The following is a 21,881-nucleotide window of genomic DNA, read 5'->3' as shown; positions in this document are numbered from 1 at the left end:
TTTAAATATTCATTCCAGCAGTCTTTCAATTCAAAGTTGAGCAGCCAGAGCACCTGCCATCGAAAACTGTCTGAGTTGAAAGTCAAGGGCAACAAGGAACTTCTATGGAACTGTTCCTTGATAGGATGAGACTAAACGAAAAGCTCTAGGAGGACCTCAAAAGAGTGATTGATGAATGTTGGTAAAGCACTTCTCTCAAATAAAAGCAGCTGCTGGCAAGATTATTTCTCGCTTCTCTAGCCTGCTTTTGCATTCTCGCGGTGAAACTACCATAGGATGGTGCACATGGTTTGATGGCAAGGAATGGAAGTACAGCATAGCCAGTGAATACTTCGCAGGGTGTTTAATCTGCCAATTCCTGGGCAGCTTTAAAGACATTTGAAAATGAGGGCTATTTTTGTTCTGTGTACTGCCCCAAACATTTATGGAGAGAAGAGGCAATGCATGTGATGTTCATGAGACTGGATACACTCTGGCTTCATGTTCCTTGTTTCCCAAAACGAAAATGAGTGACTTTCTTGCTTTTTGGTGCTGATGGCTAATCATATTCAATTGAATAATTTAAAGATAAAAGTGCAATATTGTAGCATAAATGGATTAAGAAAATGCTTTCTGAAATTAATTGAGGCATTGGGACACAAGAGTGAAAGTATTTCATGAAAGTCAAAACAGAACAGAGTGCATTTCATGCAGACACAAAAGAATGATCACTATAATGCAGTGCTGTGCAGTCAATACTCCTAGATTGACATAGTTTTCAAAGAAAGGATAAAATGTACTGCTTTTGAAGGCAGTGTACCCAACGCTTTGTCGAGGGAAAAAATATAGATGTGGGCCAAGCACGCTTGAGTTCTAGTTCAATGTAGTGCCTGTGTGTACAGTTCACTTCCATTAATTAGAATCCGGTTAATTCAATTTTTCGCTTTAACAATGGCACGTTCCCTTTCGCTTTGTATGCTTCACCGCAAAACACGGCCGTACTGCGGCGGAGCTAACTTTAAAGGCGAATACTGCCAAGTGAATCAACAGCTTGTTTCGGCGCTTTTTCTGTCACTTTAATTCGACTCGACGGATAATTTGACCACTTTCATAAGTCCCGTCAGGATCGAACGGAATTCGACTGTAGTCTTATTCCCTAGGCACAAAAGTAACTGGCATACATGTGTTCACATGAACATGGGGAGAGTACATGCTATTGGAAATTGAACGTGCCTGGTGTCTACGGCTCAAATGATGCAAAAGTTATGTTGATACTGCATAGAAGCTGAACCATTTGGCACTCAACATAGGCCTTCCTGCCATTTTTCATCTATAGGAGCTCAAATTCTGTCATGCTTGCTGCTCCGAAGAATTTTACATCGCAAATTCGTCTCTTTTGTCACGACTTCTTACACCCCTGCCGTAGGAATAAAATGCAAAAACGCTGCTGCTGCTTCCTGCGCAGCCGTGCGGGCTCCGTATCTTGAAAGCCATCTGCAACATGGCCAAAGTGCGCACCCGCAAATGCGCACGTTTAAAGCGATCTGCGATGTTTGCAGAGTTGCGTAGTGCCGGTGGCTTTGTATGGGCTGTGCTTTCGACGTTTCGTTCGCATTGAAGTGAGTGATGCACGAAGGACAATTTGCTCACTGCTGCTGCCGCGATTCCTCACTCCAGCATTTTGACAGCGAGTTTCCGCGGTCATCAAGCGAGATGTATTCATGTTTACCTGTGTGCACGTTACATTGTGCTTGTTAATTTACTTAGCAAGCGAATGTTTACAATTTGATATGGCCGATAAAAGTACTTTCATATGGTTCTCTGCTAATTTGCTGTCGCAATCTATGCTTTGCCTTTCGGACTAAACTGCGCTTTTTTTTTCTCATTCTCTTTTATGCTCCTTTTCCCTTCCCTCAGCGTAGGGTAACCAGCCAAACGGTTTTCTGGTGGACATCGCTGCGTTCCCCTTTTCTTCTCTCCCCTCCTAATGTCCAACAACTAATCACTTTCATTCTGTGAGAGTTAGGCATGCAATAACACAATAACGAGCAAGTTCTTGAGAGGCTCAAGAATTTCAGGGTGAACAGAATTTATAGAAACATCTACCGAACATGAAAACCACAAATGCAATTGTGTGAAACAAGTGGAGGAGTGTTTGAACCTGGGTGATGTTTTGGCACCTCAGTCAGGCACTCGTCAGTCGGTGGCAAACTGCAATTTGGAACAATGCTCATTTCACCAAATTTTTAGGCACAGTAGTATTGCTCAATGGGCGAGTTTGTGCATCATATTCTCGTCTCGCTTTAGCACAACTCTGCGAGTATGAAGGACAGGGACAGGTGTCCCTTCATAATCAAACTGAGTTGTGCAAATGTGAGACAAGAAATCAGGTATACTAATTCTGTTTGCAGAAAAATCATTGTTGCCTCTTTTTTTTTTAGGGTTAATTGAAGTAGACTACACCATAACAGGCCGAAAATTTTGAAACATTTGCGAAGTTTAGTTGTTTTCGCAAATGAGGACTCCATGCCTGAACTACAAAAACCATCTCGGCTACAGGAACAAGCACAACTTAAACACCCAGAGCCATTTGCCTTGCATAAATTATTACTAGAAACAATCTCATAATTTTCTGGGCATCATGGTGAAAATGGCATTGTGCTACTGCCTACAGTTATTTTTTCAGTAAGCTTTTACTTTTCCTGTTTTAAGTTGGCTTTCATATTTACTCACAAACGCAGAAGATTTGCTAAATCCTCTAGGCATGGGATATACTACGAGAAAATTGACACCTTTATACAAGTGCTCCAGGGAACACATTTATTGATGCAAATGTAGAGGGTTTATGTCACAGTGGGACACAGTCGATTCACCGCATGCCAGCAAGACAAAAACTCGAAACTTTCATCTTTCCTTTATTTACATACTCTGGACAACGCTGGGTCTGCTTATGGTACAACAACAAACAAAATACTTCAGCAAGCTTGATTTATCTGTATGTACAAGAATTTCAAAAAGTTTTCATCTAAGAGTATTCTCCGACAAGTGCTGCATATGCATTTTGTTCTCCATGTCTGCCATTGTTTCAAATGGCCAAGTCTGCATATGGTCATCAGAACAGTGCACAGAACTAAAACTGTTGCAGTTTGTGTCCTGATAGGGTTACATACATAAAAACAAAAACAACTGAACATTGTTTTATGGCTTTCTGAGGCAGGACGCTGTGTAGAGCAATGCGGTTAGGGCATGTTACGGCATCTTGGCGATGGTCAACCGGAGGTCATTCTGAAACAACAGCAAGTAGAAGCATAAAATGCAACTTCTGTCTCTACCCAAATTATATCACAGAGTAACAAAGCCTACCTACTTAGACCAATGACTGTCAAAATCATGCTAAGCTTGTATGGCCTAGTCATGTGATCGCTATAACCAACTTTCGTACCACCAAAATGTGAAGGTGGAAGCAGGTTTGTGTGAGACAGTATTACTATTACAGACAGACTTTACTATTATTTGCACTGAATATACAGAAGGATAAATGCATGCACATGCTGCTTCTGGCTCCTAGCATGGCATATGCCATTGCAGTCAAGCCAGGCTGACTGAATAAAACCAGCAGTTGCGTATTACTACTTGGCGAAACACCATGAGTGCGTCAGTTATTTAATGTTGCTACCTAATGTCGCCCAATGGCAGGGCCATGGTGCATTTATTGGCATAAAATTAAATGCAAACAGGTTAAAATACTACAGCACTCGGAAAAATCCTTCGCATTTCAACTTTTGGTAAGGTACACAAGATCGCGATTCAGACACCACTGAGGAGTATATTTTTGCACTGTGTATTGAGCAACTACACCTTGGCTTCTGAAGCAATCGTGCATAAGAATTGGTGCGATTCATTTTGGCCTGTCCATTTTCACTGATGGTGTAGAATCTTTCACTTAAAAATTGCTTAAAAATTGAAACTAATTCCATACCCTAACTACCTTCCTAAGAAAAACCTTATCACATGCTATCTTGTCCTAGTGTCATTTCCCAAAAAGAAATGTTGTATTGGCCTGGATTGACGGGTAATGCTTCGAGAATTAAAAACAAGCTGGGCTTGCCATGAGCAAAGGGGGCGTGGTAAGCCAGGAAGGATGTAAAATTGAAAAACATATGGCAACGAATCCCTCAAGCTTCCTGCGATATCACAGACTTTGGCAGCATCTTCTCAGTGCTAGTCAACTGTTTTCTGATAAAGAAAGGATTTCATTTGCATTCACAAGAAAGCAGAGATTAAACCCGCCAACATTCTGGAAATATTCCTGCACAAAAACGGGCCAAGTTGCATGAAAATACCTTGAAAACAAAGGCAGGCTGATGTCCTTGGTGGCACATTTTGGGCTCAAGGTTAATGAACTGCATAGATGTTTGGACTTCTTTCTCCGCTAACAACCACGATTTCTCCTCCAAAGGAATACAGATAATGGTCTTGAACAAATACTATGCCACTCGAGGCTGACACTGTTTCTACAGTTTCCCGTTAACAAAATTACAAACAGTCAAAAGCACACTGATGCAAAGAAAAGAAGCACCAGCAGCACATTCTTGGTTATGTTCACACTAAGTGCTCTGTCACATTCCAACAATATGCGATGTTAAGTGTTGTTAAAATACAAGTTTATGAACGATGTATGTGACATTTCTCGGAACACGCTATTCCAAATGGTCCCCGATATGTCCTACTAGTCATGCATTATTTCTTTCTCTGAAATAAGTTGCTTGCGCCATCATACCTACATTAATTTGCTACAGTTTCTTTTACTTATACCATATGTCTTTGTCATGTTAGCATCTTACTGCGCAAAATTTTGCACCCATTACCCAACTACCATATTAGTACTGCAGTATACTTTCCCTTGGCCTACATGCTTCAAATTACATTTTTTTAAATGTTCCTTAGTCTTGTTATGTTAAAATTTGCTTCAATTTGGCATTTGTTCATATGATCTTTGTTTGATTTTCATCATGTACCGTTGCCGACTGCAGCCATGGAGTGTAGGTGACAGCTGGCTTGTGATGATACTCAAGCAGCTTTTTTTCCTTTGTGCCCCCCCCCCCCCCCCCCAAGTGAGAATGGGAAATAATGTCAATACAAGTCAATCAAGTAGCCAATGAGGGAGCACACTCACGTCGGCGCTTGCCATGGCATTCTGGATGGCCACCCTGGCAGCAGTGAGCGACGTGTTCACCAGGCGGGTGTTGTCCACCATGAGGATCTGGTCTCCAGTGCTAATCTCTCCATCTACGGGGATCATGCCGCCCTCGCGCACCTCGGCCACCACGATGCGCCCGTCGTGCGCAGAGTTGAGGCCCCCATCCAGAATCAGGTTCAGTGGGCCATCCTGTGGACAACAATAACAGAAGTTATGCCTAGTTGGCAGAACATTGACTCAAGAAAACTCCCATAGTTTGTTGTTGTCGTCTCCCGTTGCACTTTGTCCTATGGATGGAGCAGAACTATGCACATTGTAGTATACCGTTGACTAAATTGCTTAAAGGGGAAACTAAAAGTGAACGGCAAATCAGATTCATATGCATTTAATTGGTGTTCATTCACTGCCAAGTATGGCTTATTGGTAAAAAAAAGAATCTCAATTCGGAGCAAGTTGAATGCTGGTAATGACCCACATTATCTTGTATCTTGCAGACTTGGGCCCTTACTTGAGGGATAAACCCGCAGAGGTTACTTCACTGATTACAGTAATTTATATTCCCAAGTAAATTGCGATGTTCTTTAATAGTTGGCCATTAACTAATCCTATCGAGTTCTTGCTGCTGCTGGGGATGTCAGACAGATATTTGATCCGGGAGCAGGAAGCAAGCGCTGCAGCCTGTCTCACTTTCATGTAGGTCGCTGTTCTATGCGCACCTCCACTCTTGGTAAAAGCGACTTATTTGCTATTAAAAGCATGACATAATAATCCCATTTTATACATATCCTTCCAGTGTCCGTTTAGGCATTAAAAGAAAGAGGAGCTTTGAATTGCAATTTGTGGTAAAGCACAAGCATAGACCTAATGATGGCATGGACATTTAAAACTCTGCTGAACATGCAAAAGTGCCTACTCTGGGAAAATTCAATGCTTGAGAAAAACCACATGAGGTGTACATTGGGGCTTTGCCCAAACACACTGTCATATAAAAGCTTGTTTCATTCTCGATCAAGCTGAATCTGAAAAAAAATTGAAGAGATATATATGGTACCTTTTTAAATGTTAGCGTCTTCACAACAGCCCCTTCTGTAACATCATTCTGGAAAGCAAAAAAAAAAAGTCAGTTTGACGTGTAACAGGAATGATTGTATTAATACAAACTTGGTTCCTAGACATCTGTGCCACAAGATGGTGCACTGATAAACAGATAAACAGGGACCTGAAAGGAGCAAGTAAATCTTGTTCTGCTTGCAAGAATGTCTCTCCAGAACTGAGATGGAGGAGGATCCAGAACTATCTGACACTACATACACTGACTGCTTGAAATGAGCTCTCGTATAGTGAACATAATGCAGATTAACCCTTTTTGTTTTTTTAATGACGGCACTCAAATGGCTCGTAAAAATCTTTGTTTTTTATCCAGTTGCACAAGACGCATTGAGAATAAGCATAATTAATGAACATAAAATATATTTTATAGTAACTTTTTCAGCAATAGGAAAAAAACACTACTCAGTAAACTAGAAGTAGGCTTCACCCCAAGCCACCTATGGCTTCGTTTGGAATTTTTACAGACAGCTCTCGTCAAATGTGACCCATAGGTGTACATTTAATTTGCTTTACATCACATGTGTGACAGCACTGCAGCCAGAGATCTTCCATCAGTCTGTCTCTTGTGACCATGCTTTCAAAGTCACATGCCAAACTTTGCCAAACTTCATCTTCCTCATACAGTGTTCCTGCACTAAACCAACAAATTACATTTGCTGCCTGTCATTCAGGATTGGGCGAAGTCATAAAGCCAGCAACTTCATACTCTACACCGAAACTCGGCAAGAAAAAAGATTCACCGACAATTACGGTACTCCCTAATGCAAAATTTGAGTGCAGGTCTATAAGTTTTTTTATTCCGCGATATATTGGCTGGCTCGGACAATCTGACTCGTGCGACACGTTGCAAATGGAGAGAAGTGTGGCGCGACTGTCTCGGTAATCGGCATATCGCGAGATGCAGCGCATGGGTAACGCGTGGGTGCAATTCACAGCAGCCACCGCTCATGTAGCACTTTGTTTCCATACTATATGGCATCGGCAGCATCCTTGGTGAACAGATGACATATGCCACTCTAGCACCATCTCATAGCCATCATCGCTGCGAAGCCCGTCTTGAGCGGCACTACGCTTTTCTTCTTTCACTATACCCTCCTCCTCTGCTTTCCTCCTCGCGCTCACTTCGCCATCGCCGTCTTTCATCCCCCGCTGCGCTCCGCATTCGCTCTTTCATCCTTCGCTGTGCTCGTTTGCTCAATTACGCCGACGCCGATGCTCACCACGGGAACGGGTGCCTATGAGCTGCGCTCTAAAATATTCTCATATATTGCCTGTAGGCAACACTCATCAATAAAGGTTTAAACACACTGTCTTTACAGCTATGGACACAAAGAATACAGCTGTGAAACTTTAGGTAATCGCACAGTATGTGACAGAAGTCATGTGACAAGCTTTTCATGTTTATCAATGGCAGAGGAAGGAAATTTCAGAAGGAAATATTAGGGATTCGGCCACCCCTTCCTACCCACCTTTAGAGAACCTCTGCATTGTGCTCTATGTGCAATCGTCTACGAGCATTTGTATCCACATGCCCTTGAATCAGGTGGCACAATGGTAGATTGTGACTTACAATCAAATGGCACTGCCGATTTATCAAGGATGAGACATTCACAATGAAGAGCTACATGCTTTAATGTAATTCGCCTTTATTTTGTTTTCTCATAGTGCCTTTTCTGGCTGACTGTACATGTGTATCAAGGAGAGTGAAACTTTGGCTTATTTTGCAGCAATGAGTACATAATAAAGAAAACTGAGCACTAAAATATGACACAAGGTACTTTAAATTTCACTATCATGACAATCATACAAAATGGGCCCATTTTATGTTATAATCCCCTTTAAATACACAGTATAATTCACATTGCGGAATTCAACATTAAGATACAGTGAACTTGCTTTCCGATTTCCCAGCCAATGGATGTGCAGCAGTGAAAATGAAACTTAGATAAATGCTGGAGTTTTGTAGTAAGACACATTTAACAATTCAGAAACGCTAGTATTGTAGGGTACAGACAAACTAAATTGTTTTATCAAAACACTTGTATTGTATGCATCAGAACAAATTCTTGTAGCACACTTTATGCCCCAAAGAATGTTAAGTCTACCTTCTTTCTGTATTTGGAAAAATTGAACTTACCACAAGATTTGCCAGTGTAGGCTGTGTTGGACTGCTGAAATGACAATAAAAAGGAAGCAGCTATACATTTTGTTTACCACTCAAATATATTGGGCATTTCACTTCGAAATTAGTTATTTAAATTTGCTTTCTGCGCACCTTTTCTACACATATGAGGGTGCCTTGCGTATGAGGATTGCATATCAGAACTAGACAATGTTGTTCCTTCCACAAAATCACATTGCAAACATTACTTCAAAAACACAACACAGGCATATCTACACGCTGTAGTGTCCCATAGAAACTTTGTGCAGCACTCAAAAGTGTAATCTGAATGAAACAAAGTTTACCGCAGCCTAATGCCTCATTATTGATAGTTGCTTTAACTAGTATGAACCGTGAATTGTTGACGGCCTGGAATCAGCTGTGGCCATGACTGCAGCACTCTGAAGGTGGTAATGAAGACAACAGATAAGTCCAAATGTCACAGCTCACGCATTGGTAGTGAATCTTGTGCTCAGGCTGGGTCTGTTGGGTGCCTTGCAGTTGATACTGACAGTCATCTTGGGGGCATCTGGTGACTGTGTCCGTGCAGGGGATGGCGTCCGTGCAGCACTGGACTTTCCCGCTGAGTCCAGGGTCGTCGTCCTGAAGTGAGGACATGGAGTGCCAATTTCGGTTAGCTTGATTGATGAATTGATTTGCTTTTACATCCTGGAGCTACACCTGGGAGGTGAGGGATCTTAAAGTGGCGAGCTATGAATTCATGACCGACATTTTTTTAATTTTATGTACAAGAACTTCAGGCGGTCAAAATTAATCCATAGCCTTTCACTACAATGCCTCTCATAGCCCCAACGCTGCTTTGAGATGTTAAATCCCATAAATCAATCAATCAACAGAGATTTTTTACAGGTAGTGAAGTCAGACCTCATTTGGTGCATTTGCATTCCATCCCTCACGGAATTCGGCCATGGCAGTATATACCTAATCAAACCCGTGATGTAATTTTCAGCAGCAGAGTGTTACCTCAGTTTGTAAAGGTGGCATCTGAAAAAGAAGGTATAGGGACGTGTCTGCTGCATAAATACAGCCCACCAAAAGTTCACTTCTATCCACACTCGTCACGTTGGTTCAGTGGTTACGGCGTTGTGCCGCTGAGGTCGCGGGTCCGGCTACATGCAGTTCATTGCGGGCAAAATGCAAAAATGCCCATCTACTTAAATTTAGGTGCACATTAAAGAATTCTAGATGGTCAAAATTAATACAGAGCCCTCTGCAACAGTCCCTGCTTAGACGAATGGCAATTGGCACATAATTACTGCCTACAAAGGACACAAAATAAAGTTGTTTTTTTCAAGTGAACGAGTTGTTAAGAGGTAACAGGTCGACTGTAGTTGTTTTGAAATAGCAACAATTGTTAAACCTAAATATAAGTAATTCGGTAAGATCTGCACTTTATTTCACTATACCGAAATCTCTCTGTATTAAAATTCAACCGTTTACGTGACTAAGTAGTCACCGATGCATTTTTGTTACAGGGAAGGGTCTGTAAAGATTGCGGAATAATCAGAAATTTCTGAGAAAAAAAACCGCTTCCTGTGCCTCTTGTTGCAACGAGCCTTCGGAACTCGGGATTACGCGACTCCCAACACTATAGGGGCGCGGAAAGACAGCATGCATGAAGCCACCAGCCATCTCGGCTCGCGTAATCGTTGCACCTGCTGCAAGTTAACTTCCAAGATCGGGCGCACAGTCCGCGTATGCGCTCAGCCGCGCCGATAGTCATGCACAGCCACGGCCGGGCTAAAGGATAATTCGGTTGTATCATTTTTATTACTGTAAATTTGTGTGCGTACATATGTTAATGGCGGGAAACTAAAAAAAAAAAACAAGCCAGCGCTTGCCTTCGTCCCTTCCTGTCCTTGTCCCGGCGTGCGCTCAGTAACATGAGGTTTGTTCGATTCAGAAAAAGGTGCATGGCACCTCAAACCAAAAAGTGCAAGGGGTGCTGGGCTGCACCCACCCGCTGCAAGGTTCAAGGGTGCAGTGCACCGCGGCGGCACCTTGCATTGCAGCTCGTTCAATCGAGCACGGGGGTGCAGGGTGCACTGCTGCACCTTGGGGAATCGAGGGTCTAGGTGCAGTGCACCGTGAATAGGTGCAGAAGGTGCAGAGAAACTTGGCTGAATCGAATAGACCTATGGTACACTAGCCCCTGCGCACGCCGGAAGACTAGGGAAGACGGCGTGTATCAAGCCACCATCCTTTCCGGCTCACTTTCGCACACTTTGCCTCGCACGTCACGTAGGGCAAAGATGTTATCGCACTTGCACATGTACGGCGAGAGGGTCTCGCATTTAGTACTAGTGCCACTATTCATGTTTTTAGACGCTGCTTCACCCCGGCGGCCGCTCTATCGCACAGCACGAGACATGAAGTGCAGAAGTGCGCTCGCAAGCAATTGCATGTAATTCAACCACTTGACTGTCTGCGTCCGTGACAGTTTCCATTTATTGAATGGGTATTCGTTCGCGGCGGCAATCAAATGTAGTTATATCGAAAACGTGCATTAGCGTACTTTGTTATATTAAGGCTCGAGATATATGGCTTTCTATGGACAAGAAGTTATAGAAAGCTAAATACTTCGTTATATTAAGGTTTAACTATATGTCACTTTTATGTCAAGCAAATCTGTGTGTAACAGAAAACGATGTTTTAAACAATATATCAAGCTTCAAATAAACAAGTAATAGTACTTTGTCATTCTTTGAGATTGTAGCAACGAGCTCTTGTTAATAAAGAGATTTATTATATTGCGCTGGAAAATAAAAGTCTACATATTAGCTTAAATTTTAACAGGCGCGCATTCAATTTGAGCAGGAATGAGAGCACATTATGTTAAAAAGACTGAGAAACATATGACATAGTATGTAGTGGTGTCATCGCTGTCATGGTTTGGTAATAAAAGCAATTAAGTAAGTTGTTGCTCTGAGCTGCAATCTTTTATACTTATTACCAGAAATGCTTTTCAGCTTTAGAAATGTTGACAAGTTTCTTTAGCTTAACCTTGCCTTTGCGGTGTATTTAGCAAAACAGGCACTTGCCCCTTGTCGGCATCGATGATCTCAATATTAGCAGGTCGGGCGAACCGGTTAGGCCTTGGATTGCTGCCATCTGGGTAACTGCCGATGGTTACCAGTGGCTTGGCACCGAAGAAGCTCTTGGGAGGCCTGGCCTCGGGACCCCGGCTGTCCGTGATGGGCACATCCTTAGCTGCTCCTGGTCCCGGCACGGGGGGTTTTGGTGCGGGTCCCTTTGCCACATGCGCGGCTCTGGCTATCGGCCGCTCCTTCTTCGAAGTCTGCATGCAAATACACCATAGCAATTAAGTATAGTGTGTGTTAAATGACAGGGGTGGCGCCAGGATATTCTGTAAGGAGAAGGGGGGGGGGGAGTGCATGATTCTGCATTTTTTTGGGGGGGTGCAGGAAGGCACACTGGGCACTCCATGGTGGTAGGTAAGAGAGGGCAGGTGGATGTTGTGGGAGGTCAGCCGCCCCCATCGCCCCCCCCCCCTGCAGAGCTGCCCTCTGTGTTGGCCACTGGCTATATCATGCTGAATATGCCGGCCCTCGTCAGACCACCAAAGCCGAGCAGTGCGGAATCGAGGAAGACAACCTCAGAATTCTGAGTGCTGATGTCATCATTTCTTGAGTGGTTTAGTCCAGGTGTCCCACCTAGAGCAAGACAATTTAGGCTTTCGCAAAGAGCAGTAAAGTTGCATAGCACTAGTTTGGTTGGTAGAGCGTATTGCTGATAGCCATAAAGCATGGCGAGCGCGATTTGAGCGAGAGGATCGTCGTGCTCAATACAAACGACATAATTAACTTACATGAAGTTTGATTTGCGACGCATGATCAGGATGTTCCAGCTGCACGCATACTCGTAGACCCGGCAAGACAGTATAGAATTGCACGTACCTGAGAAAATCTTGCACCTTTCGGGGTGTATTTTTGTCGCACAAGCATCAGTATTCACATTTAATTTCGTTGCATGCACTGGGGCATAACCATATTTTATATATACAGTAAACTCTCAGTTGTACGAACATCGGTTTATCGAATATTTCAGAATAACGAACTTTTTAAAAATCCCCGGCAGTTTTCTTATAGATTCTATGCAAAAATGTTTCACTTGAACGAATTTCGGAAGTCAATATTTCAGTTTAACGAACTCGCTCAGAGGACCAAGGCTTATTTTTACGATCAGTTACTTACTCAGTTATCTGATCGTAACTTATCAGTTACGATCAGATACTTCGTTTGAAGACTATGCACAGTGTGACAGTGCACTGATTACCTGTGCTGGACAGACGGATCTGGAAATTGTTTCCAGTGTTCGTCCTGAAGAAGAAGAAGAGTGCGACGAAGAAGAGGCAACTGCCGAGCCAGTTTCAAGCCCTATAACTCTAGCTGAGGTTGGAGGGTACATTGGAAAGTTGAAAGACTTTGTGCCTCAACAGCAAGCTGTGCCAGAAGAAGTGTACAAGAACATTGACTCTTTCGACAGTTTGTTACTTCCTGTGCTTTAAAGGTACAAGTGCAGAAGAAGATTACAGATTTTTTTTCTGAGTGAGAAAGGCAGCATTATAACTGTAATAAACCTTGTACTTGTTGATATGCACGAATTCCATTTCACACATTTCTAACACTATGGATGCCATTTCTATTGCTCCATGAATTGCACTTCAAGCTTTTGACTCTGTATGCCATGTCTTATGTTGGTCTAGTGAATATTCAGTTTAGTGAACTTTCAGTTAAGTGAACTATTTCCTTCGGTCCCTTGAAGTTCACTCAAGTGAGAGTTCACTGTAACTGTTTATATATAACAATGCGCTGTCAGACGTGAATTTTCCTGCCAGGAATGCTATGCGTGCTGACGGCAGCACAAAATTACAGGGTACAGACAACCGAAATGCCGACAAGGAAGCTCTGACGTGGCCAACAGCATTCCAACAAATTAATAATCTTATACAACGCAAAAATATTCTGGTGTACGATTTTTGTCTGTGATACAAACCACTATTTAAAATAAAGGTTTGGACCCTCTGAGGCATACGTAGTCTGGAAGCAATAATCTCCTCTATCTGTATTGCTTACGTTTCCTTCCTTGAAAGCTCTGCGCTCGCTACTTTCCCGTAAAGAATGCTGTCCCGCTGATAACGCGCACGCCGTTCGTGACCTGGGAGCACCGGGCGCGCAGCGTTCAGGAAAGGAAATGCGGGCAAGATAGGCTACGACGATTATTGTTGTGGGAAAAGACAAGACCCAAAAAGATGCAAACTTATGTAAGAGTGTACGTGAATACACTAAAAATTTAGAGTTTACACCCATTGGAGCGTATCGTTGTCCTCGAAAAATCTGCGCTTGCAACTTTCCTGTCAGGAATGCTACACTCTAAAAACAGTTGCACCCTTTGGGGTGTATATTTGTCCCACAACAATAATCGTCATCTGTCTTGCCCGCGTTTCCTTTCTTTAACGCTGCGAGCCCGGTACTTCCCAGTCACGAACGGCATGCGCGTTATCAGTGTGACGCAGCATTCTCGACAGGAAAGTAGCGAGCGCCGAGTTTTCAAGAAAGGAAACGCAAGCAAGGCAGATGACGATTATTGTTGTGGGACAAATATACACCCCAAAGGGTGCAAACTGTTTTTAGAGTGTATGTCACGCGCTGATAACACGCGTGCCGTTCGTGACCTGCAGGTACCGGGCGCGCAGCGTTAAAGAAAAAAAAAGCACGCATAGTAGATAACGATTACACTAAAGAAACAGTTACACCCTTTGGGGTGTACATTTGCCACACAACAATAATCGTCATCTGTCTTGCCCGCATTTTCTTTCTTTGACGCTGCGAGCCCGGTACTTCCGAGTCACGAACGGCATGCGCGTTATCAGCATGACAGAGCATTCTCGACAGGAAAGTAACGAGCGCGGCGTTTTCAGGAAAGGAAATGCGGGCAAGACAGATGACGATTATTGTACACTCTACACTCTTAGAAAATTTACACCCTTTGGGGCTTATCTTGTCCCACAACAATAATCGCCGTCCGTCTTGCCCGCGTTTCCTTTAACGCTGCGAGCCCGGTACTTCGAAGTCACGAACGGCATGCGCGTTATCAGTGTGAGGCAGCATTCTCGACAGGAAAGTAGCCAGCGCCGAGTTTTCAAGAAAAGAAACGCAAGCAGGGCAGATGACGATTATTGTTGTCGGACAAATATACACCCCAAAGGGTACAACCGTTTTAAGAGTGTAACAAAGTGTACACCCTTAGGGGTGTATATTTTGCCACACAACGATAATCGTCATCTGTCTTGCCCGCATTTCCTTCCTTGAAAACGCCGCGCCCGCTACTTTCCTGTCGGAACTGCTATGTCATGCTGATAACGCGCATGCCGTTCGTTACTGGAAAGTACCGGGCTCGCAGCGTTAAAGAAAGGAAATGCGGACAAGACAGATGACGATTATCGTTGTGTGCCAAATATACACCCCAAAGGGTGCAACTGTTTTTAGAGTGTAGTGTGGCAAATATACACCCCAAAGGGTGCAAACGTTTTTTAGAGTGTATTGTGTAACAAAGATACGTCTCAGAGGTTGTAAACTGCTTTTGGAGTGTAGATTTAAAAAAAACCATCCATTTATTTCCCTTATCCTTGTGGGTGTTCATGTTTACTGAGTACAGACCAAAATAAAGGTCTAACCATTTTGAGAACGTACAATGGAAGTGACATTGTTTAGGTAAAACTATGAGAGCCGGGAACTTTGCCGGAAGGAAAAAAAAAAAACATGCCAAAAGAGAGTTCGTTTTCATGTCAAAATTACAAGCGTGAACTCCATTCCACATTACGTGCATTTGCGTATGCAGACAATCTGCTCGCAACGTAACGAATGTACAGCTGCGATGCCATCAGTTTCAGTGTAGGCAGAAGAAACTGAAAACAAGCCCTGCAGGTGCGATTTGTCTGATATGACGATAGAGATTAGAAATGTAACGTTGTGAAACGCATTTCCAAGGCATTTGCGGTGTTGCGTTGCCAGAAGTCGGCGGTGGCTTGGCTATGGCCACGCCATTACCGCGGCCCATGCACAAGCGTGTACCATGGTAGTCGCATAGCCTGTGTACTCGTCTTCCATATGGTTCAGAGGAAACATGTTTCGGCTCCCGGGCCCTGGTTCTCTTGGCAAGCCAGCAAGGCGTCATCTGTGGCGCCATTTCCCGGCAACGGGCAGTGTAGAATCCACGATGAAAAACAAGAGTAACGACAACTCCACAGCCCTCCCCCACATCCTGCTCGTTTGTAACTCTCCCACGCTTCCGCCTTGACAGTGGCGCTGTCACCGTCGTTGCAATGTGGCAGACGACCACACTTCATTTTTTACGCGGTGGCTATGGTGTTGGGCTGCTGAGCACGAGGTCGCGGTATCGAATCCCGGCCGCGGCGGCCGCATTTCGATGAGGGCGAAATGCGAAAACACCTGTGTACTTAGATTTAGGTGCACGTTAAAGAACCCCAGGTGGTCGAAATTTCAGGAGTCCTCCACTACGGCGTGCCTCATAATCAGAAAGTGGTTTTGGCACGTAAAACCCCATAATTTAATTTTTTTTTTCATTTTTTACGCGATCTGGATTGTAACTGAGTCGGGCATTTGCAGTTTGAACGCAATTTCTTTCTTTTCCCCCTGAAATTACGCAATGATAATAAATGAGGAAGCAGAGGATACTGGTGCAGTGAAATGGAGAATAAATACATGGGAAGACGATAACAGACTTTTAGATTGCTTCCCTTCGATGCACTATTCTTGCCCAATGCTAAGACACATTTAGGTTGCCTGAATGCTTGTTTATCGAACAGCTTTGTTGCACCCAGACTAAGTATAGCGTTATCTTCGTACCGGAACATTTTGAATCAAAATGGCGCCGCAGACAGCCAGAGACTTCCCTTAAGCATCTTTGCATGAACAAACTAGCCTAGTAAAAATGTTTTATTTTTACTTGTCGTCTGTGCTTCCCAGCCATACGCAAAGCGTAGCAACGAGAAATGCAGCGACAGTGGCGCATAGCAAGCGTTTTAGAACGTCGTTGTTGCCACCATCCATCTGTCGCCGTGAACATGTCTCGATCACCACGTATGTAAATGTACTGGTTGCCAACATAGGTCGGTGAGTTGCTGCACGATTAGCACCTAACAGTTTTCTGTTGATTTAACAATGAGTCAGCATGTGTTGTGGCGCAAGCCCCGTGCGTTAAAAAGCAAGTCCAGCACGTGTTAACGCAAGCACCCAACAAGAATATCCTGTCTTGCTTCCCTGCAGTCATGATGGACTCATAAGATCATAGAACGGTAAAGCGACTACATTTATCACGAGAAACACGTCGCGACGTCAGTGGCGTTACAGGGGCTCGATAGATACCAAATTGGCGAATTGCAGTTACACCGAACGGCGCGTTCACAATTTAGAGACCATTACCGCAAGGAAAACCATGAACCGCACAGCTCACCGGCTGGCGTCATGTAGCAACTCAGTACAGTGGCCATGCCCCTTGCAAACTATTACAAGCACGCCTGTGTCCTGCGTAGTATGTGCACTGATTGTGAGTATATTTCCCAGGCAATTTTGAGGACTTAACGGAAACACTTGGTTACAGTCTACGCGCCACCAAAGTATCGAGCATGCGTGCAGCTGGCGTTCTCATACGAGGAGTTACATTCCGGCACCATGTATCCATTTACAGATTCACGCGGCTCGGTCATGTCAAAGCTTCTGCCATCGGCGGTGCCCGTTGATGCAACCTGGCAGCTACTTTTGATTAAAACCGAAGTGAACATTCGCCCATGAACTCGACAACAGCATGGCACTCGTTAGTTCAGCCATTGCACCACCATCGCATGTGGAACGGAATCGTTAGCGGATCTGAAGTGGTACATATCCATACTGTCACGGATATTGATTACTGTAGTACTTGTGTTAAAAGGAAAAATCCCTTGAAGGCAGTGCTACGCCAGCACAAGCAACACAGGCTACGGAACCGCTTACGATATATGGAACGTTTTTTAGCACAGCATGCGATATGCTTAGCCCGATTCTCCATGCATGCGCGACTCTAGTATATCTTCCGCTCGCGCACCGGTATTGCAGCTATACCACCTTTGAGTCTTCGCGAACTTCGAGGGACAAAATTAAATGGTCGTACAATTTCAGTGTCCCCGCAATGTTTAGTCCTAGTTCTCAGCTAAGTACTCATCGCATAGAAGTCGAGCACCCCCCTTTCCCTTGAAAACGAGTCACGGCCATTTGCAGCCACCAAGCGAACAGAGGCAAAGCAGGCGGGTTAATGAGGAAGGACAGGAGAAGGGGCAAGCATAGGCGTCCATTTACCAAGCCGTTAGGGCCCTTGTCCGCGTTGGCCGGCTGAATAAACATGTGCGGGTTAGGATGCGTGGGCGGCACGTAGGCCGGCCAGTGGCGCTTGCGATTGCCGCCGCCGATGCCGCCGAGCTCGCTGGACGGTTCGACCGATGACGAGACCTCCTGGAGCAAGCAAGACAAGCAGCCCGACGCACACGACACCGGTCGTTAGTGACCGCCACTGGACACACACACACGTTCGTCAAGAGCGAGCCTCCCTCTCCTCCGCATATATATAAAAAAATAACATGCAGCCGCGCACTCTACTGTTTCCGTGAAAACATGCGATATCTTAAAAGCGTAGCATTGTTCTATGAAACGTGTATTGTGGGAACGCCAGTCCTCAGAGCACTGGGCACGGTCACATGTAAAGTTCGAGCATATTCAATTAAGATCGAATGTACGATGCCTTCAGCCTCGTTACATTTTTCCAGGCTGCAATCTTTTTTTTCTCCGAGAAAATCATGCGTGCGTATTTCTGTCACCCGAGGCTAACGAGAGACTGATCGATCATGGAAATTAGCCATATACCGGTGTCAAGTAGTCGGCAGCCAATCAGGGGTCATATTCACGGAGTCACTCGCACCAACGTCCGGTACCTACGGCTATAAGGTTCCTCTAGCTCGGTGCTAATTGAGGGCACTAATTTTTGCTGATTGAGGGCAAAATGGGCTTTACAAAACACGACTACTCTGCCCACAGGCTCGTAACGTCATCACAAGACCGTCTGCAATCGAAGAAAATGAAAAAAAAAATCAGAACTCACTGCTCCGACTTCCTCGGCGACATGAACGCGTCATCATTTGCTGCTACCGTCAGTATATAGGGCCCTTAGACATAGTGATTGCGTGGCTCAAAGTCGTCACCCTTTTGTCGGGCGTTTTTACACCAGCACTCCGTGAATGCGGCCACTGAACACACAATTAGCCTAGTCGCTTCTATGTAGCAATGAATGGGCTAGCAAGTCGAAATGGTTTTACTATTCCATATCCCTATCTCACGCGTTCATGCACATACTTCTGCGTGAACACCCGGTCGCATGTCGTCACCTGGCCAGACACAACATGCAACCCCCTTTGACAGAGAAAACAAACCACGGCTACCACAACCTAGAGCACATGTGCATGCATACATTCAGCGCGCCTGTCGACAGCATTCCATCCAGTAGTCCAGTGCTTACGCTGGGTAGACTGATCGTGGCGTAGTCAGTGACGTAGCCCGGTCCCGTGGGGCTTGCTGACACGGTCGAGTGGTATTCAGGCGGTATCCCATCCACGCTGGACTTGTCGGCAGGAGGAACCGAGGTGGCCTGCCTTTTAGACTCGTCCTCGCCCTGAGCCTTGTCCTTATCCTCAACGTCCTTCCCTACCGCTGCGTCCGGCGCAGCTTTATCGTCCGTGACCGTCTTAGCCTGCTCTCCACGAGCCTGCTCCATTGTCTCCTTCGCCTGTTGCGCCTGCGCCGATCCGGGGAGCAGCAGCCAGCCGTTGTCCATTGGTTAGTGCGGTATTAGTGTGCACAAGCGACGCGATATTCGCTTCGCGCTCTAAGAAACGCCACTGTGTTCGCCGAGCCGCTGGACATACAGCCTTCACGTTTGAATGCGGCCACCATGCAGTAGCATTGGCAGCCCGGCGATGGCAAACAATTAAAGATTCGCAGAACGAGCATTACGCTACCCATAATTTTTTCGCGGCTAGATAATCACGACTGAGTGCTCTACAGGCTAAACTTGTCCACTGAAGATGCGGGGACCTTTATAGGAACCCTTCTTTAGAGAGGTTTAGCATAGCACAGGCGTACGACAGGTGGCGACGTCTTGCGACAGCGTTGCAAATCAAGCTCAGAGAAAGTTTATTCCTACGAGCGACTGTGCATTACCTGCTGGCGTAAATGTGCAAGCAGCAACACAATTATCTTTAAGTCGATCATTATTTTTTTTCCTTTCTTTTACTAAGGAGAAGAGTCGTTCGTGCAATCCAAGACGCTGTTACGCGTCATGGTCGATGACGGCACCGCGAGATCTATAAGAACTACGATACATGGACTAATATATGCCTCCGCTATGATAAAACTCTATCATGAGAAGAGAAAACGTATTAACCGGCGGAGCTCTTATTCGCATACGAAACACAAGACTGCTAGTTCAGCCGCCGAAGCTAAACGCTATAGTATGTAGTGGTCCCGCATACGTGGTTTTATAATAGCTTTCTTAGCGATAAAAAAACGAGTGAACATCTCGACACGTGAAGCGAGCGCGCGGAACACGCGTGTGCAAGCTTCAGGGTTAGTGAAGGTTAGTGCAGCTGCGCCAGCAGTTGTGCGACACCTTTGGCAGACGAAACTGGGATGAAAAATTTAGCACGCCGTCACAACTGCATGGAGGCACTTGTATGACTGGTCACACATAAAATTCACGATGCAGCACGAACATAAATATATACCACGCAATGACACGCCTTCACCAAGGTGTTTAGGTGAACAAATGCGGTTTATGCATGTAACAACTTCAGGAGGACGGTCACATTGTTCATGTAGATAAATTTGATGTACCGAGTAAACAAGATGCCTTTCTTGTTCGTATCATCGCAGCTCGCAATGAAGACTCATCGCCGGGTTCTATGGCATCTCGGGAGGCTATCTAGTGTCAGGGCAAAATGTGCGTGCAGTCGGCCACAAAAGTTTACGGCACACAGTATATGCAAAAAAAAAAGAAAAGAAAAAACATCCCTATAGAAAGCCTGGATACATATAGAAAGTCAGGGCCTTGGATTCAAAGTTGCAGACTGCAGTAGCCTTCGCTACCTATACATGTGTAGCGCTCCACTAAATCAGAATCGTCATGCCTTAACGGAACACACATTAACACTTTTCGTGGCAATCTTGTCCAGCAAACTCTTGTGGCCGACTGTACAACACATCTAAACAAGCAGATAAGCGGCCGCTCAGCACGCCTAAAATATTTCCAGCGAATACCACGTGAACAACGTTCGTCCCTGCATATAAGCCGCGCATTGTTACGCAGCCTCCTTTTATATAATATAACGCCCGCGGACCACAAGCCCGTGGCATGGTACAGAAACATGCATGCCTACCTCTTGGGCGTTGATCAAGGCCGCCGATTTGCGAAGTTCAGCGTCGACTTGCGACTGCTGGGACCCAGAGCGTTCCGAAGGGGCGGCGGTCGTTGTACCGAACATCTTCTTGTGGACCTCCCGGAATTCTACCATCAGTTGCTCTGCGAAAACGTGGCGAAGAGGAACAAAAACAGAGCGTTAACGCATATTCACGCAGTCCTTCTCTGCTGCCCCCGCCCCCCTGGTGTCCCTCCCCCCTTGGGGTGAAGCTACCCGCCGTGGTTGCTCAGTGGCTATGGTGTTGGGCTGCTGAGCACGAGATCGCGGTATCGAATCCCGGCCGCGGCGGCCGCATTTCGCTGGGGGTGAAATGCGAAACCCGTGTACTTAGATTTAGGTGCACGTTAAAGAACCCCAGGTTGTCCAAAATTCCGGAGTCCACTACGGCGTGGCTCATAACCAAAGGTGGTTTCGGCACGTTAAACCCAGTAATTTGGTGTTGTTACGTTTCGCCTACAACGCGCGGTAATGCCGGCGCGGATGCAACGGACGCCGGGGCTTTGTTCAAAGCGGCGGACATTTTGGCCCGTTCGACGCCGCCGAAACGCCTACCCGCCAAGCGTGTCCAGGCGTGTTTCAGTGCCACGTGTCTTCGTGTGTGCGTGTGTGTGTGTGCCCTCGCTTGTCAAAGCGCGGCAGCCGGGGAGCGGAGTTCCCCGAATGAGGAGCCTGGAGGTCTCTCGGCTCAACCGTTCGCGCCGTCGTGTGGGTGGGTTGGCGATGCGTCACTACACTCGGTTCAGCAGGTCTCTCGGCTCGACCGTGCGCGCCGTCGTGGGCTCATGCTCCGCCGTCCCGTGACCTTCATCCCGTGACCTTCCCTTTTGGACCGCGACGCCGAGAGTATAAGAGCAGCTGCCCCCGGACGC

The 21,881-nt window shown here is 45.4% G+C and overlaps 1 protein-coding gene across 4 annotated transcripts in view; it reads right to left on the bottom strand.

The window, feature by feature from the left end:
* Positions 1-2,785: 2,785 nt before the first annotated feature.
* Positions 2,786-21,881, bottom strand: part of LOC126536561 (uncharacterized) — a 161,188-nt gene continuing 142,092 nt past the window's right edge. Inside the window, exons 13-21 of one of the 4 annotated variants that reach the window (XM_055074097.2) lie at positions 20,971-21,113; positions 19,056-19,331; positions 17,846-17,998; positions 11,513-11,769; positions 8,901-9,053; positions 8,427-8,460; positions 6,231-6,278; positions 5,156-5,368; positions 2,786-3,264 (exon numbers count right to left, since the gene is read on the bottom strand). In XM_055074097.2, coding sequence (XP_054930072.2) covers positions 3,229-3,264; positions 5,156-5,368; positions 6,231-6,278; positions 8,427-8,460; positions 8,901-9,053; positions 11,513-11,769; positions 17,846-17,998; positions 19,056-19,331; positions 20,971-21,113 — 1,313 coding nt within the window. In that variant the 3' untranslated portion in view covers positions 2,786-3,228. The remainder of the gene's footprint in view (positions 3,265-5,155; positions 5,369-6,230; positions 6,279-8,426; positions 8,461-8,900; positions 9,054-11,512; positions 11,770-17,845; positions 17,999-19,055; positions 19,332-20,970; positions 21,114-21,881) is intronic. The other 3 variants (XM_050183578.3, XM_050183579.3, XM_050183580.3) reach the window with 3 other exon arrangements.

This window comes from Dermacentor andersoni, chromosome 4, assembly GCF_023375885.2.
Source record: "Dermacentor andersoni chromosome 4, qqDerAnde1_hic_scaffold, whole genome shotgun sequence".
Classification (NCBI taxonomy): domain Eukaryota; kingdom Metazoa; phylum Arthropoda; class Arachnida; order Ixodida; family Ixodidae; genus Dermacentor; species Dermacentor andersoni.
This window is presented reverse-complemented; position numbering and strand designations above follow the sequence as displayed.